Consider the following 17,752-nt stretch of genomic DNA (forward strand, 5'->3'; position numbering starts at 1 on the left):
AATATGTCAAAAGATGAGAATGATAGAAAATATGGAAGAAAATCTTTTACAAGATGGAAATGAACTAAAGCGATATCGTTCTGAGAGCTCACAAGCTCAAGATCTATCTTTGCGGAGGGGCAATGGTCAAACTAGGCCCAAGCGTCCCCTAGTTCCAAAGCCTCCCTCGGATATCGACCGACCCCTCCCAACATCTAAACATTCATTCTATAACCACAACGTCTTCAGCAAGGAAACTTATTTGCCTCAATTTTGTACGATTTCCCTCCCAAATAACCTGAGTAGTCCTATAAACCATCGAAAACCATGGCTCTCGAACATGGAAACCCCGCAGATCTCCTTCCTGTCCACTGGAAATCTCAAATCACAGCCTGGTTTGCAGAAGATACCCCCTCCTTCGATTACGGCGGATTCGTCGTTGGTGATAGCGAACGAACTGCAACTCTATATGGAAAATCGCGAGGAATTTTAGCAGGTGTGCCATTTTTCGACGAGGTATTCGCACAAGCTGGATGTTCTGTGAAATGGCATATGAAGGAAGGAACATTAGTCGATCCTGGCGCATCCGGAAAAGTAGCCGTGGCTACTGTCACTGGACCAGTACGAAAACTTTTGCTAGGAGAGAGAGTTGCACTCAATACACTGAGTCGTTGTTCTGGTATTGCGACGAAATCGAGGGATATGGAGGTTTTGGTTAGGAAGGCGGGGTACAAGGGGATTCTCGCTGGAACAAGAAAGACTACACCAGGCTTTAGATTGGTGGAGAAATATGGAATGATTGTTGGAGGCGTAGATGGGCATAGACATGATTTGTCTAGCATGACTATGTTAAAGGATAATCATATTTGGGCTAGGGGTAGTATTACTGATGCGGTCAAGGCTGCGAAGGCGGCTGGTGGGTTTGCGTTAAAGATTGAGGTGGAGGTTGATAGCGAAGAGGGTGCCGATGAAGCTATTGAAGCTGGTGCTGACATCATCATGTTGGACAATTTTTCGGGAGATGGATTGAAGGTTGCTGCGAAGAGCTTAAGGCAGAGGTGGGCTGGGAAGAGGGAGTTCTTACTGGAGTGTAGTGGAGGGCTTACGTCTGAGAATGTGGAAACTTACATCAATAATGGTAGGCTCAATACCTCCCCTTTCTCTTGATCATTACTAATTCATACATACAGATATAGATATCATCTCCACGAGTTCAATACACCAAGGCGTACCTCATGTCGATTTCTCTTTGAAAATTGATCATTAGTCAATAGCATAAGGAAACAAATAAATTAAACTACTCTGCAGGATGCATGGTATATTATCGTCTCATTCATAGCTTTTAATTATGGCCAGACAGTCAATCTCATTGCAGGTACACAAGCAGAAACATCAAGTATTTCAGCTAGAGTGCTAAGGTGGACCGAATGACAGCGCTGAAACTAGCCTGAATGTCCCATCATGATATTATATTCTCAAAGTCAATGGAAGAGGTGGAACTTCCGGGTCGGTATTTACAGCACCCACTACTTCTTATTATATGAGCTTCGCATCTTCTTATAGGATAACATAGCACACTTTTCTCGTCTTTGAAAGGCGTTGCTTTCTACGAAATTTAGATTGGTTACGGATCCAATCTTATGATACTCGATATGCACTACATCAAAATCGTCAGTCGGCACTAAAGTTCAGGTTTGGATAATAACCACTTACTCATAAATAACCTCCGCCCCCTTTCTCATTCCACTACCCACCCACATTCCACAATTGACCTTTGAACAATATCTCTCATCACCTGTCTCCATCTCGATAAATAACCTAAATTTATAACTATTCGGGTCAACTTGATCAGCTAACGCAGGGTCCGCTAGCTGAGCTAATACTTCAGGTGGACCCGTTCTCCAACCATGCGTTTTGATCGCAATATGTGCTGGAGGATCATCATGAGTTCGGAGTAGATAATTCGTTTCTAGACGGGCTGATCCGTCCGGTATTATCAGTTGGCTATCTTGACCTCCAGGCTATGAAACATTAGCTTCGAAAAGGGGAGGGGAAAGGCTGATGTACTAATACGATTCCTGACCCCCATGATCCAGACCACACACCACCTGTAAATGATATCCAATTTCGATGTCCAAATGGTGTTTGGCCAACGGAAATTCGAGGATTTAGGGAAACTGACATACGGAAATCGAGATTTAGATTTGGATTGGGCAGTGATAAATCTGGATGAGGGTATGAAGATGTATTGGAATTGGTCTCGGTTTGGTCACCTCTGCTAATCATCAGCATTTACACCTTTACACCATTTTACGACCTTTTCATATATTTATTTGGGGGTTAAAAATAGAGCCTCAAATTCCTAGAACTTTAAAAGAGTAAAGCCAAATGAAAAATTCCCAGGAATTAGATAAATCAATGTGACTTGGTAGGGTAGCCATTGATGTAGAATAATGCACCAGTGATGTGAAGTGAAATATAACAAGTGCTAAACATATTTCGTGAAACGCTGATAACATACTGAGCAGGAAAGTTCCAATCCCACGTATAGGCCTGATCATCTGCTGTTGAAGTCCATCTCTGAGTCGTCGAATCTTGTATTCTAGCAGTAGGAGTAGAACCCCCTCGGCCTCCATCACTCCTTCGAGAATTACGAGTATTTGGATTGGTACTAGCTCCGAAGTTTCCCCGCGAATTTTGAGGTCCATGTACAGACCAAACGCTTCGTGAAGTTGGAGAATTCATTTCGGATTGAATTTTCAAAAGATTAGTTTCCTGTTGACGTACTTGTGTAGTATTTGATATAGGTGGTAATGGTGGTAATGGTGAAATACGATTTTGGATATAGGTGAAGGAGGAGTGTGCTTGGTTGAGCGAGGTTGAGGTCCTCGGATTCCATTTGAGGGGTATAAACTGGGGCAGGAGTCTCGAGGGAGTGTACTTGTTTGAATTGATCGTGCCTTCCTCGTATGAACAGAGTAGAGTCTAGGTATTTCATGTATAGTTGGATAGACATCTAGCATCGTACACCTCGCATCGTACACCTCGCATCGTACACCTCGCATCGTACACCTCGCATCGTACACCTCGCATCGTACACCTCGCATCGTACACCTCGCTAAAATCCTTAGTTTGATGCTGTACTTACAACGTCTACCTGCAATTTTACATTTATTTAAATTCAACGATATCAATTCACTCAGTTCAACATGTCCGAGGCAATGGTAACAGGTAGATAGTTGGTGGGGGCTGACATAAGCGTGCCAAGTAGTTGTGTCAAATAGTCCGGCTGAAAATCCTTTCGCCCCCGCTATAACGTCCATTATATTCTTGAACAAACACTTCCGGATATCAAACAAAGCAAACACGAGCCCGGTTGGCACAATTGGTTAGCGCGTGGGCCTTTTAAGATAGATTCTATCATATGAAAGCCCAAGGTTGAGAGTTCGAGCCTCTCATCGGGCGTTTGAAATATATTTTTGCAGATTTTTGTTATTTTCCCCCCTCATCTGTAGCCACACGATACACTCATCAGCTCTTCTATTTCCGTGAAGCTGTATTCAATACGAAGTACGCTCGGTACATTCGTTCGATTGTGGATACGAAGGTATACTTCTCCACAACTTTCTTTTGTTCGGAAATTTCTTGAGGAATGTCCCGCTCAGCCTCCACCAGCTAAACCAAACCTCGCTATGACGCGTCATACGGACATTTTTGCTCAGAACGATATCAGATAATAATAATTAGATTTCTTAATATATTTAATCTATACTTTTATCTGATAAATTTTTAAATATATTATTTTAAAATAAATCTAGATTTAAAAGATTTAAAAGATTTAAAAGATTTAAAAGATTTAAAAGATTTAAAAGATTTAAAAGATTTAAAAGATTTAAAAGATTTAAAAGATTTAAAAGATTTAAAAGATTTAAAAGATTTAAAAGATTTAAAAGATTTAAAAGATTTAAAAGATTTAAAAGATTTAAAAGATTTAAAAGATTTAAAAGATTTATATCAAAAAAGATTAGATAAAAATATAAAATCTATTAGATTGAAAATCTTATTAAATAATATATATGAAATTGATTTTAGAATCAGATAATATTATATTAAATAAAAGAAATCGTTCTGAGCAAAAATGTCCGCATGACGCGCCATACCTCGCTAAGCAACATTTTTTCTTAAGAATTTTTTGTATTGCTTTCTTTTCAACTGTCAACGCTTTGAATATCTAAAATGAATGCTTTCCAACATCTAAAAAATCCAAGCCTGCCCGGCTAGCTCAATCGGTAGAGCGTGTGACTCTTATGATTCAATATCTATGAGTTCTTCTGAAATCACAAGGTTGGGGGTTCGACCCCCCCGTTGGGCTCAATTCCCTTCATTAGAAAATCTTTTTGCCTGTATTTTTTGTGATATACTTTTCCCCTCAATGGTACCAACCAAACAAAGACTCTATTCGAGGAGGGAGGGGATTCGGAGTTGCTGCTCACAATATCGTGAACAGAATCAATTTTGATCCCGTCCACCCAGAGAGCTATATAGATAGCAGAGTGAGTAGCTCTCCCTCCTAGCTTAAAAGACCCACGCTCAACCAATTGTGCAAACCGGGCTCGTGTTTGCTTTGTTTGATATCCGGCGGCCCTAGCGGGCCGCCCCGCTCTTTTCAAAAATTCAACTATCTAGAAGCACAAAATGTATACGAACCCAAAAATTGACATTTGATACCAAAAAAAAATGCAAAAAGTTATTCTCTCAGGCGTGAGTCGAACACGCGACATCCAGATTACAATGTACAATTACAGTCTGACGTCATAAACCAACTAGACGACCGAGAGTATTTTCAAGTAGGCTTGAATGGTCACATTTTGTTGTGTTTGTTGAAGTCGGTAAGAGTTTTAAAATATATATACAGTTTTGCGATTGTCGTGGGGCTTTGAGGCGGGGTTTCCACAAAAAGCCATGCTCCCCGCTCTACGTCTATCATAAACTCCATACCTCGGCTTAAGCAATTATATAGTAGCCGCAAAGTACCTAGAGCTAGAAATCTAACATCAAGCATTCATTTTACTATCAAAGTAATCATAGGCTTCATCCCTTTAATCTGTACAGGAGACTTACTCATGAAAATCAGTAAGCTTTTATACTAAAATGTATTTATTACTCGCGTAGAAGCAAATCTTTAATATAAAGTAAATATACGATTCATTTCTCTAGGTTTTATTTTTAGATAACTTTTAGTGAATATAATTTCAAATAAGATATCCGTCAAATAAATCGAACTAGTTGATCTTTAAGAGCAAGGGATTCTATAAAAGTATATCGTATTTCTAGATTAGTTGAGGGAGATATAAGTAGGTGAATATCTATATAACTTATACTAAAGAAGCTATTATAATCCTGATTTTAATAAAATATTCTACTTCTACTCGACTCTTGATTTTATAGATTTGATAAAGTCTAATGAATAGTACGAACGTATTAATATTTCAAAGCGTAGCGAAAAAAACTTATATATAAAATTTTACGGAATTTTCATATAGTATATATAGTGTATATTGATTATATTTTCTATATCTGGAATTCAATTTGTATATAGTTATATAATCTGAATATAGTATAATATTTTTTATTAGTTTAATTGTATAAAGAATTGAAAAAACTAAAAACTAAAAATAAAGAATAACCTTTACTTTCAATCTTTTGATATTAAAGATTTATTAGATATCGAATATTAGGCGCTCCGAAACACTAACGAGCTACCTCGCCCCGAAATAGAATTGGGAAGCATCGAAATTTCTTTCGTACTCGAAACTGATTCTTTATCTCGAATAGTTTTGAGATTCATATCAAAGACTCAAAATTCAAAGAGTAATCTTAACTTCTTACCTTGCAAGGTTACCCCAATTTCAAAATAATTTGCTAATCATGTGAACAGGATCAATTGGTGAAGAAATTCCAGTTATTCAAAGCCTACGGAAAGAAATTATCAATTTTGGTTGACGCTTCCGGTGTTGGTATATTATTATCTCTCAACGCACAGGACGCCATCGAAGTTAGTAACTTGGCCGTCTCCAAATGGTCTAGTGCGATACCAGAAGTACTCGTAGAGATGGCTCGTCGCTTTCCTGACGCTGAAGAGTTTAAGAAGATTAATGGAATCGTGTCGAGCATATTACCCCAACTGGTTACCGACGAGATTGATTCAAAGGAAGCGTTTGAGCCAATTTTGAGTTACATTCTAGAGAACCAGCAGAATCCAATCTACAAGTCACTCATGGGCAGTTTGAAACCCAATCCAAAGTAGCTTGGCCCTTACCACCTGTCACACCAAAAGGAGTAGATCACGAGTCAAAGACAAAGGAACCTAGGAAGTAGTAATCAACAGAAACTCCATATTGGAGTAGATGGATCAAAAGGATAAGAGGTAAATTCAATATTTAATGCTCGGGTGGGGGAAAGATAAAACCGAGCGGGTGAAGGAAGGGAAAGTTAATGCCTTTTAATACTTTGATTTTTTACATCGCAACGCGAGCAAAATCGTTCAATTCAATGAATTTAACTTTGTTTCTCCATTTTATGCTCACTATTGGTGATATTTTTGAACTTTTATGTGACCTTATCAGGCAAGTTTACCTATTAACTAATGTTCTCGAATGATTTAAAATGCTTTGGTTTTGAACCATTCCTCCGTCTTGGGGTTATGTTATCAAATGTACAAATCAATTGTAACCCCAAGGACCCTGAAATATTCATTTGATTGCTTCGAGTTTTAATAAAAAACATATATAACCCCCTCGACGGAGGAATGGTTCAATTGAAGGGGGAGGAAGGTGCAACTTCATACCATCCTCCCCTAAAAATCAACATGTAAATATACAATTTCTTCTCAGATATGAGGACGAAGATGCTTCTACCATCTTGAAATCGTCGTTCAATCATCATCGGAGTTCAAATTCAACATGAGACAGGTCAGCATTAAGGATTTCTTCGTCAAGGATACTCGGATTGAAACTCTACATCTACCAAAGTCAACAGTTACATCGAAGAGTGCTCTTTCAAGCACCTCCATCAGAAAACATACCAGCTCGACATCTCAATCTACCACATCAACAACCTCTCAATCCAAAACATCGAGTAAGAAGTCCCCGATTTCATCTATAAAATCGGCAGATTGTTTGGATGCTGACTGCTATATAGTCTTTGACAGATGGTCTCCGAACCGCTACTTCCTCAGAGATGAGACCACTCAGACTCGTCAACAATACTAGACGGTACCGCAAGGCTAAAAAAGGAACACGTGGCTAGACGCAAGGAACTTAAGGGACAATGGACCGAGGAGAAAAAACAGGAAGAAAAGGACAAACGAAAGATGCGAGACGCGAAACGCGAAACCTGGAGACAAGGAACACCAAAATCAGCTGCGTAGAGAAAAGAGAGAAACTGACCCCGCGTGAAATTGTAAGCGAACAGGGAGAGGAGAGTTCGCGACGCCAAAAGGAAAGAAAATAAAAGGGTGATGCAGAGGCTGTGGAACAGGTTGAGAGAATGAGGTCGTGAGGAATTGTCTGGGGAAATCGTAAGGGGTTTCGTCTCCCTAGGGCTATCGAGGGTTGATAATGAAAAGATATATGATGATATTAAACAATTAAAGAATGAATTTGTTCAAATACAGAAAGTTGAGAAGTGTCCTATCAGTTCATACATCCACTGGTGAGTCAAAGCATATGATTATATAACAAGTTTATATAGTAGTATAATAAGAGTATAAGAGTGGAGTTATTATATGAAACCAATTGAAACAATCAGAAAGCCTTAAATGAAAGGGGATGGGGAAGGGAGCAGGGTAGCCAATAGTCCGAACGGCAGTCCAATAATATGAGAGTTTGAATATCTAAAAGTGATTGAAAGTTTGAATATGGTTCAATGATCCAATCAAATTCAACATCTCAAATAGCTTGAAAGTTCTAATTGATTTTGGGGGATTCGATAATCTTCATTGTTGGATTGCAGTCCGGACTTTGGGACACCCTGGAAGGGAGTCACGAAAAGTTTCCCTTTATATCTGTACTCCCACTCTCATTCTCACTTCCAGACACAAGGTCTCTAAAACAGCACGGGCGCCAGCCAGCTCACATACAAGATATCTGATCCAAGCACAATAGATTCTTCGCATTATACTTATGCATGTTAGAAACCCGTTTTGACCATACCATGATTTAACTTCAATTCCCCTCAAGACAGCCAGCCAGACTTAATTCAAATTGACTGATAGTAGAAATGCGATATACTATTGAAGACAGCAAGTATGTAGTAGTAAACAAAAGATAACTTTACGGATGTGCGCTATCTCGCTGCTTGTAGTCCAAAATCGTGCAAGATAATACTAGTTATCAAGACCTCCAAAAACACAAAACATTAATCATCAAACCTCAATCGAATAAAATTTCACCTCTAGAGTGTAAACTATACGCCTCACTCCACGCTCCACACTCCAAATTAAATCAACCCCCCCCCTCAACAATTCTCCTTCACATCCCTCATGCTCTCTCCAAAACCTCAAGTCATGCACCTCGTTCCACGCTTCAAACCAACCCCCCATAGATTCAAATAGAACCACAGAAACCCCTCTAACCATCCACTCACAACATCCATCCCACCACCAATCTACACATGTCCACACTCCCTTCTCACACTCCCTTCCCACACCCCCAGAACTCCAAACCAGCACCAACACCAACATATAACAAAGCACCCACCCACCAGCAACTCCAACAAGCCCACCAAATCTCAATCCCAAATTGTCGCTAACAACACAAATGACCTCGCTGGGCGAGGTCACCACCAGCTCTCCAACTTCAGAAATATGCTGTAAAGATTGTGTGCAGCACAAAGAAAACGTCATTATGAACAGCAAGCCCCAAATTATCGCTAAGAATATCTAACCTCGCCCAGCAGATTTCCAACTTCAGAGATTTTCTGAAACCCCCCCTCCCCCAAAAACACCACAAAGAAAACATCATTATCAATACTAAATCCGAAAGAAATTTAAAAATCAGAATTACAGATAACCTCGCCCAGCGAGATCATCACCAGAACTTTGACTCTACTCTTCGACTCTATAGCTTCCCCTCCATGATACATGCGAAGATTCAACCCCGCGAATAAAATTCCACACCATCCCACCATCCCGCCATCTCACCATCCCACTATTCAATTCACCACACTACGCATACTTACATCGTTGAGATTATCCTCTCGAGAACATGTTACTATGGTTTGGATCGAAGTCGATTGGCAAGACCACACCATCAAGAAAACTAGATGAGTTTCTTTCATTCGAAGACTGCTCGAATTTTGTCGCCCTATGGTCCTACCCTAATGATATAACAGTTTATCAGTACAAACATCTACTGGCCGGAGGTGAAGTAACATAACAGCAATGTGCTGATTCAATAGAGCCCAGGAAACTACTAAATGGCCAAGGTAGCTCCAACGTTTGTTTCATTGACAAAATTCGAGACAAGACTGAAAGACATGGTGCATTACCACGCTGGTCGCTCATTACTGTCGGAGTTATTAAGTAATTTTATCCCTTTCTTTATTCCCTCTCTCTTCATCTGGTCGTTACTGTTGATATGGAGGGTTGCAAATGATAATATCACAGTCACATCAACATGAACATTACATCACACATCATACGGGACGGAAACAAATTACTTTTGAAGTGCATTCTAGACGACTATGTTCTATGTAAGATACCAGAACGCGGAAGAGCTAAACCATTACGCGTAAACCCAAACCCAATCATCTTATCGTAAACCGAGGAGGTAAAAGGAAATGGTGTTTTGCATCCTAGCCATAAATCATCGTGAACCCGAAACAAAGCAAAGATGGAGAAATTTTTTGTTTCATTCCATTATTGCATTTATTTCTTGGCACCAGCCTTGACAGCGGCCTTGGTGACCTTGCCAGCCTTTTCTTGCTTCTCAACGGACCTGGAAGAAATTTGTTAGCAACAGTGACGACGAGATGAAGAGAGAGGGAATAAAGAAAGGGATAAAATTACTTAATAACTCCGACAGCGACGGTTTGTCTCATATCACGGACAGCGAAACGTCCGAGAGGTGGGTACTCAGTGAAGGCCTCAACACACATAGGCTTGGATGGAACCATCTTGACGATAGCAGCATCACCAGACTTGATGAATTTTGGAGAGTCTTCAATGGATTTACCGGTACGACGATCAATCTTTTGGAGGAGCTCAGAGAACTTGCAAGCAATGTGGGCAGTGTGGCAATCCAAGACTGGAGCGTAACCGGCACCGACTTGACCAGGGTGGTTAAGAACAATGACTTGAGCGTTGAAGGACTCAGCACCCTTAGGTGGGTCTTGCTTGGAGTCACCAGCAACGTTACCACGTCTAATTTCCTTAACGGAAACGTTCTTGACGTTGAAACCGACGTTGTCACCTGGAACACCCTCAACGAGTTGTTCGTGGTGCATCTCGACGGACTTGACTTCAGTGGTGACACCAGCTGGGGCGAAGGTAACGACCATACCGGCCTTGATGATACCGGTCTCAACACGACCGACTGGCACCGTTCCAATACCACCAATCTTGTAAACATCTTGGAGTGGGAGACGGAGGGGCTTGTCAGTTGGGCGGGAAGGTGGGTCGATAGCATCGATGGCCTCGAGGAGAGTCTTTCCGGTGGACTTGGCTCCTCCCTTGGCTTCCTTCTCCCAACCCTTGTACCATGGGCAGTTGGTGGAGTTGTCGATCATGTTATCACCGTTGAAACCGGAGATAGGAACGAAAGGAACGGTCTTTGGGTTGTATCCGACCTTCTTGATGAAGTTGGAGGTCTCCTTGATAATTTCTTGGTAACGATCCTCGGACCACTTGGTGGTGTCCATCTTGTTGATGGCAACAATGAGTTGCTTGACACCAAGGGTGTAGGCAAGAAGAGCGTGCTCACGAGTTTGGCCATCCTTGGAGATACCAGCCTCGAACTCACCAGTACCAGCGGCAATGATGAGAACAGCGCAATCAGCTTGGGAAGTACCAGTAATCATGTTCTTGATGAAATCACGATGACCAGGGGCATCTAGATATGATGTTAGAAATTTGAAAAGCAGAGGACGAAGCAGTAGACAACTTACCAATGACGGTAACATAGTACTTTGGAGTCTCGAACTTCCAGAGAGCAATGTCGATGGTGATACCACGTTCACGCTCAGCCTTGAGCTTGTCCAAAACCCATGCGTACTTGAAGGAACCCTTTCCGAGTTCGGCAGCTTCCTGTGATGATTGTCAGTTACTGTTGGAAGGATGTGATGGACGTTGATATGATCCAAAGATGACATAATTTGTTTGACGTGCCACACTGTGTCGGAACTCGCAGACAATTTCATTGTTCCAAACAAAAAAGTCCGAGCGCACGAATAAAATTTTGCAAGTGGTACAAGAAAAAAATCTTTACCCCACCGAGGGGCACAGTGCGATAAGGTTGGGCATTGAGCACCCAACCTGTACACGAACAAAGGATGTGTAGAAAGAAAAGAAAAATGCTCACCTTCTCGAACTTCTCGATGGTACGCTTGTCAATTCCTCCGCACTTGTAGATCAAGTGACCTGTATGTAATGTAAGTTGTTGATCGCAAGAATACATAGATCGAGTTGGAAGATCTGCACACGGGGTTCCTTACCGGTGGTGGTGGACTTTCCGGAGTCGACGTGTCCGATGACAACGACGTTGATATGTGTCTTTTCCTTTCTGCAAAGAAGAAACAAATCAGTAAACAGTTTATGAGAATATAGATCGAGAATGAGAGATGATCCTGATGGAAAACTTTGATGGATTGGAAGACTTACCCCATTTTGAAGGTTGTGTTTGGTTATTTGTGGAAGTTTTGTCTTCTTAAATTGAATCTATTGAAAGAAGATGATATTAGTTGATCGATCTTCAAGAAGGTTGATGAAGAAGAAGAAGAAGAAGAGGAAGAGATCGATAGATGGACGGATGGAAAGAATTAAAACTTACTGCACAGGTATGATTACTTGAATCCAGGTATGTGCGACGAAGAAGGAAGAAGAAGAGTTTCGAGAGGATGGCGGGGTTTATAAAAAAAAGTTCAAGTGTGCGGTAGGCTAAGCGATAGAATTTGAACGCTAGTTAGTGGGGTATGATCACGTGACTCCAACCAAAAAGCACCATTTTCAGTCATTTACGGCGGTATGACTGGTTCGGTGAATATTGAAAGTGGATTGATTCTGATCTACTAAATTCACTCTTTCAATTGATATTCATCTACTGGATCACTACTGTATGACTAGGGCCCGTACTATGATAGCTCATGAAAATCATACAAAAAAAAAACAACCTTGAAAGTCAAATAAAAAGGTTCCCAGCAGAAAAAAAGTAAAAAAACATTCAAAAATGGGCCACAAAATGAAGGTTTTGCACAAAGGCAATGAGGTAAATGTGGCGATTGGGACCATTGGGCTCCCAGGATGGCTCAGGCTTACAAGTTACAAGACCATTTCGTTGCTCGAGTGCATTAGGTTTTATCTTGATGATACGAAAACCAATCATTTCTATTCAATTTTGATGCTTCATGCATCCGAGTGGATTCAATGAAATCAATGTGGATTATCTGGCGGCAATGATCTTTACAAGCGGTTAGTGAATTCCTATCTTGATCGAATCCTTGACTCAAATTTTCATTCATTTTCATATCTTTGGTGGAGGGGCAACCAAATTTAGTGAGGGGCAATCTTGATATCATGCAACTTGATGCAAGAACGGTCTTCATGGCCTCAAGATTTGATCTATTTTGATGAAGTGTCACCGTGTTCTCACTACAAGTGGGTTATCGTTGCATCACCTGCATCCATTCACTTGCAAATTTTCATGGTACGTGAGGAGAAGTGTGGAATATCAGTGGATAAATGGGAATTGAAACTGAAGACTACCTAGGTATGATGCGAGTTTCGAAAAGAAAGAAAAAACTATTCATTCTCCCCACTTATCGCCAATCAATTTTATATCTCTTGACATTTCCTGCACAATAAGGCTGGCGTCAGATTATGGAATGGAACTACATATTCCATCCTTGATACGGCTATGGATGTTTCATTTGTCTTTGGATGAACGGTCTGAATCAGTTTTGGAGGTTGAGCATCATCCAAACACAGTCATGTCGACGGTAAGCTTATTCATTCTTCAAAGGTATGCATTGGATGATGCTGCATTATCTCACAGCAAGCTCGAGACAAGATGAAACGAACAAGAAATGCTGGTTGGTGGTGGGGCATGAGTCAAATTACCTACCCCTCAACCTCCCCAATTGTTATCACGATACATTTATGAAAAGAACGGGGGAAGAAAACTCGAGGCTGGAAAGATACCCAGTTTTAGGATGAGCTGAACGACGGCAATTCGACGTTTTAATAATGGATGAAAACGAACCGAATCCATCCACTCAACCCTTTTGCTTAGGTGAGCGGGATCTTCCTTTTTGCAGATGAGAGCAAAGGTGGGAAAACCAATGCACTTCAAGGTATCCGGCAGATACAGTCTGGTGACGTTTGCCTCGAGATTTGTATCTCTCGACACAAGGACTCGGGAGTAAGTCGACAGGTGAGAAAATTCGAGATTAGAGATACGCAATATTGGGATGAGCGGGCAGGCAAAAACTTGACGGATTTACATGTGACTAAGACGAAAATGAAGCTACAACCTTGATACCCGTTGGACAGATTCGAAATACACCACCTTGATAGGTTGATAGGTCCGCCCGATGGACTTATCACGATCTCAACACATTTGAGCAGAGCTCAGAATTATTGGTACTCATCACGAGTCTGCGAACTCGACATCGTGGCTTTGGGTTGGATCTCGTCGGCGTAAGTGAATTTGAGACTGCAGATGTGCAAATTACCACAGCATTCGACAGATGATCTTTCAACATATAGATTTGGAAATAATCGACATGTGGGAAGGCGCAAGGCGGGGAGATGCCCAAGTTCGCAGACGACAGTCCAATGATGGACTTCTTATGGGCTGGGCTATCGATTTCACCCTCGATGGTCTGAATACAATAACAAATCTGCAACGAGCTATAGGTGAGCTAATTCGAGCTTATGGAGATACCCAATCTTGGAAGGACCGACAAATGACAATCTGATCAACTCATTACCGTGTCGAGCTTGAGACTGGCAGTTCATGTAATTTCAGGATGAGCCGGCAGATGAGTCTGATAACTTACCTCTTCCAAATCTAGATACTTCGAAGAAATCAACAAGTAGTGGTTCGGTGTATACCTATTTCATGGAACGAACACGAATTTACGATTTCGAGGCGAATTCCCTCCCGCTGCGAACACAACTAGTTTCGAAACGAGTTGGCAGCAAAAACCAAGTCCACGTCGAAAGATTCTCGAGTCTACGGATGGCAACTCATATTGGCACAAAGCAGAGCTCCACGATGCCAACCTCAATTCAAACATACATATTCTTATCAACAAAACACAGAATAGGAGAAGCTGCACCAACAAGCATATCCCGCGATTGGGAGAGAAATGGATTCAACGATGTAGGTGCAATGTAGGTGGCAATAAGGAGAACCAAACTCCATATGCTGGTGCAATGGAACCTGGGAGTATGCGAATTCCACATGCACGATACAGAGCACAGTCTCAAACGCGACATAGATATATCAGGTTTCTACAACTCCACATACGAACTTTAATCGACTCTTTATCTTACTTTTACGGAGTGCCAAGTCGATATCTGGATCTTTCATAATAGTTTATCAGCTTTTCAGTCTGAATTTGGAGGAGAGGATTGTAGCTCGCATGGCTCGTCTTCGGTGAAGCAGCAGCAGCAATAGCAGCAGTGGCTAGGACTAAGTCCAGCGGCTCAAGGAAAAGACAATGACCTGAAATTTCAAGTCGGGTAGCTGGCACATACAATATCGTTCGAGTACCCAAGCTAGGTGATTTCTTTACTTATTTATGCTAGTCTCACTAGTCTTCGTTTTTCGACCCATCGATTCAGTTTGCCTTCACTCTTCACTTGTCATTCTATTTATCCCCTCCATGAATCTCTATTTCACATGCCGCATTCGCATTCGCATTCGCATTCGCATCATTTTTGAGCGCAATTTCCTTTTGGCATATCTGCTGAAGAGATTCAAGCCTGTGACCGCTGAGAATTGGGCTTGCGAAGAGAAGAAGGAAGCACGAGTTGGGGGGACTTCGCTACGCTCTCATACATGAGCAATCACAATGTGGTGGGTCTGGGAATGAGTTTAAGGGTATACGGTTTGGTCTACGGAATGCTGTGCATTAATGTGATTCGCACAAATTTGCTAGATTTTCGGACTGCACGAGAAATGGGTTGCACTGCTACAAATCCTAACGTCGCAAGTGACAGAGATGTATACACAGTCTTTCATATAGCAAACCAACAATACTACTTATAAGAGGGTTGCAATACGATCATAGTGCGGGGTTTTAGACACCAGAACAATACAAGACAGAATCGGAAGACAGGTATACGCATCCTCTGAGTATGTAATTCAATCGCAACTCGGTCGGAACAAATACAAACATCTTTTAGATGTATTTGATGGCAAAGCCTGTCCTGCACCGGACCTCTCAATGCCAGTACATACACCTCGAATGTTCATGCGAGTACCTAGTAGTCTCCTAGCAAAACAAGCGCAGAGTACAGAGTAGTCAAGTCTCCGATGCAATCCGATTTCCAAATCATCAACAGCTGGTTTTGCCATGGAATATGTAGAAGCACCTCGATCCAATCCTGTCTAGCTATGTATTTTCACTATTTCTTCTCTTTAAATACTATTCTGGTTTCCCTTCACCGATCCGGATTCTTCCTTTCTGTGAACTTTTTTAAATGGTTGACTGTTCGTCTTCGCCTATCCCATTCATTCCGAACGCTTCTCCATACACCGTCGTGAAACTAAGCGGAGGCTACGATGAATTAAATTTCTCTGTTAAACCAAAGTGCCTCAACACCGCCATACCTACAAACATATATAAACTACAATAAGAAACCCCCTGCCTAGTCCCCCCCTTCAAAAAAAAAAATACAGGTTCCTACATATATTTCACCACAACAGACTCAATACTAGCAGCAACCGGCACAAGACTCGCTTCACTATTCTCTCCACCGCGAACAGGAGTATCATCGGCTACCGAGCCATCATTGCGGTACAGAAAATTGCGACTAAAGAAGAAATTCCAATCGTGAATACTTTGCTTGTCTTCTCTCGTTATCTGGGCGGCGCGGTGTTTTGGTCGCTGAATCGGTTGGCTTTTAGTAGTGGCTTGAGGCGTGTACTAGGAGTGTTGAGAGAGTGATGTGGGTGGGAACTGTAGCCGCAGCGTTTGGGTTGGTGTTTTGTTTGCGCTTGGGATGAGGTGGGTGGATGTTAGGAAGAAGGGGGGAGAAGAGATGTTTGAGGATGCAGGTGTTAGAAAATTGGGAAGCTTGGATGTGGAGGAAGGAGTTGGAATAATACTCGGTCGGGCCACAGATGCAAGGTGTTTGTACTTGATGGAGGGATTACACATTGTAAGATTATTACATCATGATACTTCACCACCTGATGTTAGATTTGGGCGTGGGCAATATAGGCTTTAATATAATTATTCGCGTTGTCACATTATTCAAACTCGTAAGTAAGGAGATGACATATTGTTTAATCTTCTTGTATATGTAGGTATTATCTGAAAACCAGCTTCTCCGCTCATCCCTCTCTCCCATACTAGGTATTACCTCGCCACTAACAAACATCCTCCTCGCCCCCCCTCCGTCCCTATTTCCTACTTCTTGAATCATACTACTACTTGATGCATACACCTTCTCATAACCATCCAAAATCCGCTCCACAGTGGATGGACTAGCGAATGATGCAAGAAATCTTATCTTTTTTTTTTCTAAAAAAAAAACAAAGACTCAAGGTTGAGGTTTGGAGAGTGGTTGAGCGAGAAGTTGCATTTTTCGAGGTGGGTTTGTGTTCTTCCTTTGGGCTTGGATTTGCTGTTTTGGAAGGAGGCTAGGTGGTAGAAACATCTGCCTTGAAACGATGCGACGCGACCCCGAGTGGTCCAGAAACTTTAATGATTTTCGAGGTAGAGCATGGCTTTTGAAAAATCTAAATGGGAAATGTCAGCCAGACTCTTTGTGAACTTGGATAGTATAGATGCAGTAGAAGATATACCTTAACGGATTTACCACCAACACCCTGTTGGTCATGATGAGAATGACACCCTGAATGATAGTTGTGGACGAGGGGTCAGCGAAGCAAAGCAAGATGGAACTATAAATCTGTGAGTACTTGTCTGCCGGTTCTGAATATCTTTACGCGTACAGTTACTACCATCTCTCAACTTTCCTTGATATAAAGGGCATATTTGCTGGTGTTGATCGTGGTAGACTATCCCAGAAGTGTCGCTGGCAAGAACCGGCAAGGGAAGCCATGCCTTGGAAGAACGATCAACGCCGACGCACGCAACTGGGCTGTCAATAACGGCAATAGTAAAAGTTTGCATGAATGCTCGCTGTGACTATGAGCTGACCCTTAGAGAGCGGCGTCGGCGTTGTTCTGCATTGGGGGCGAAGAGTCCTGGTCTATGTTAGAAAAGGTGCAAATTCATAGGTCATCACTTGATAGCTCACCAACTTCCCCAGCCCTCCCATATGAGAATTATCTGACAGAACATTTTGACGGTTTGAGAG

The 17,752-nt window shown here is 41.6% G+C and overlaps 4 protein-coding genes across 4 annotated transcripts; 2 read left to right on the forward strand and 2 right to left on the reverse strand.

Moving 5' to 3' along the window:
- Positions 1-157: 157 nt before the first annotated feature.
- Positions 158-1,323, forward strand: EAE98_008807 (uncharacterized protein). The gene is made up of 2 exons (XM_038956430.1): positions 158-1,117; positions 1,170-1,323. The coding sequence occupies exons 1-2, from the start codon at positions 307-309 to the stop codon at positions 1,244-1,246; spliced, it is 888 nt and encodes a 295-aa protein (XP_038807142.1). The 5' UTR covers positions 158-306; the 3' UTR covers positions 1,247-1,323.
- A 294-nt stretch (positions 1,324-1,617) lies between these two features.
- EAE98_008808 (uncharacterized protein) lies at positions 1,618-2,724 on the reverse strand (the record flags this gene model as incomplete). The annotated part of the gene is made up of 4 exons (XM_038956431.1): positions 1,618-1,636; positions 1,693-2,000; positions 2,047-2,254; positions 2,501-2,724. 4 exons carry the CDS (start codon positions 2,722-2,724, stop codon positions 1,618-1,620), a joined length of 759 nt encoding a protein of 252 aa, XP_038807143.1.
- Positions 2,725-9,695: 6,971 nt separating this feature from the next.
- EAE98_008809 (translation elongation factor EF-1 alpha) lies at positions 9,696-12,054 on the reverse strand. The gene is made up of 7 exons (XM_038956432.1): positions 12,027-12,054; positions 11,858-11,914; positions 11,692-11,759; positions 11,559-11,617; positions 11,146-11,284; positions 10,049-11,090; positions 9,696-9,977 (listed from the first exon to the last, which is right to left on the reverse strand). Exons 2-7 carry the CDS (start codon positions 11,860-11,862, stop codon positions 9,908-9,910), a joined length of 1,383 nt encoding a protein of 460 aa, XP_038807144.1. The 5' UTR covers positions 11,863-11,914; positions 12,027-12,054; the 3' UTR covers positions 9,696-9,907.
- Positions 12,055-13,977: 1,923 nt separating this feature from the next.
- EAE98_008810 (uncharacterized protein) lies at positions 13,978-14,594 on the forward strand (the record flags this gene model as incomplete). Its single annotated transcript, XM_038956433.1, has 2 exons — positions 13,978-14,110; positions 14,269-14,594. The coding sequence occupies 2 exons, from the start codon at positions 13,978-13,980 to the stop codon at positions 14,592-14,594; spliced, it is 459 nt and encodes a 152-aa protein (XP_038807145.1).
- Between the last annotated feature and the right edge of the window lie 3,158 nt (positions 14,595-17,752).

This window comes from Botrytis deweyae (genome assembly GCF_014898535.1).
Source record: "Botrytis deweyae strain B1 chromosome Unknown BDEW_024, whole genome shotgun sequence".
Taxonomy (NCBI): Eukaryota; Fungi; Ascomycota; class Leotiomycetes; order Helotiales; family Sclerotiniaceae; genus Botrytis; species Botrytis deweyae.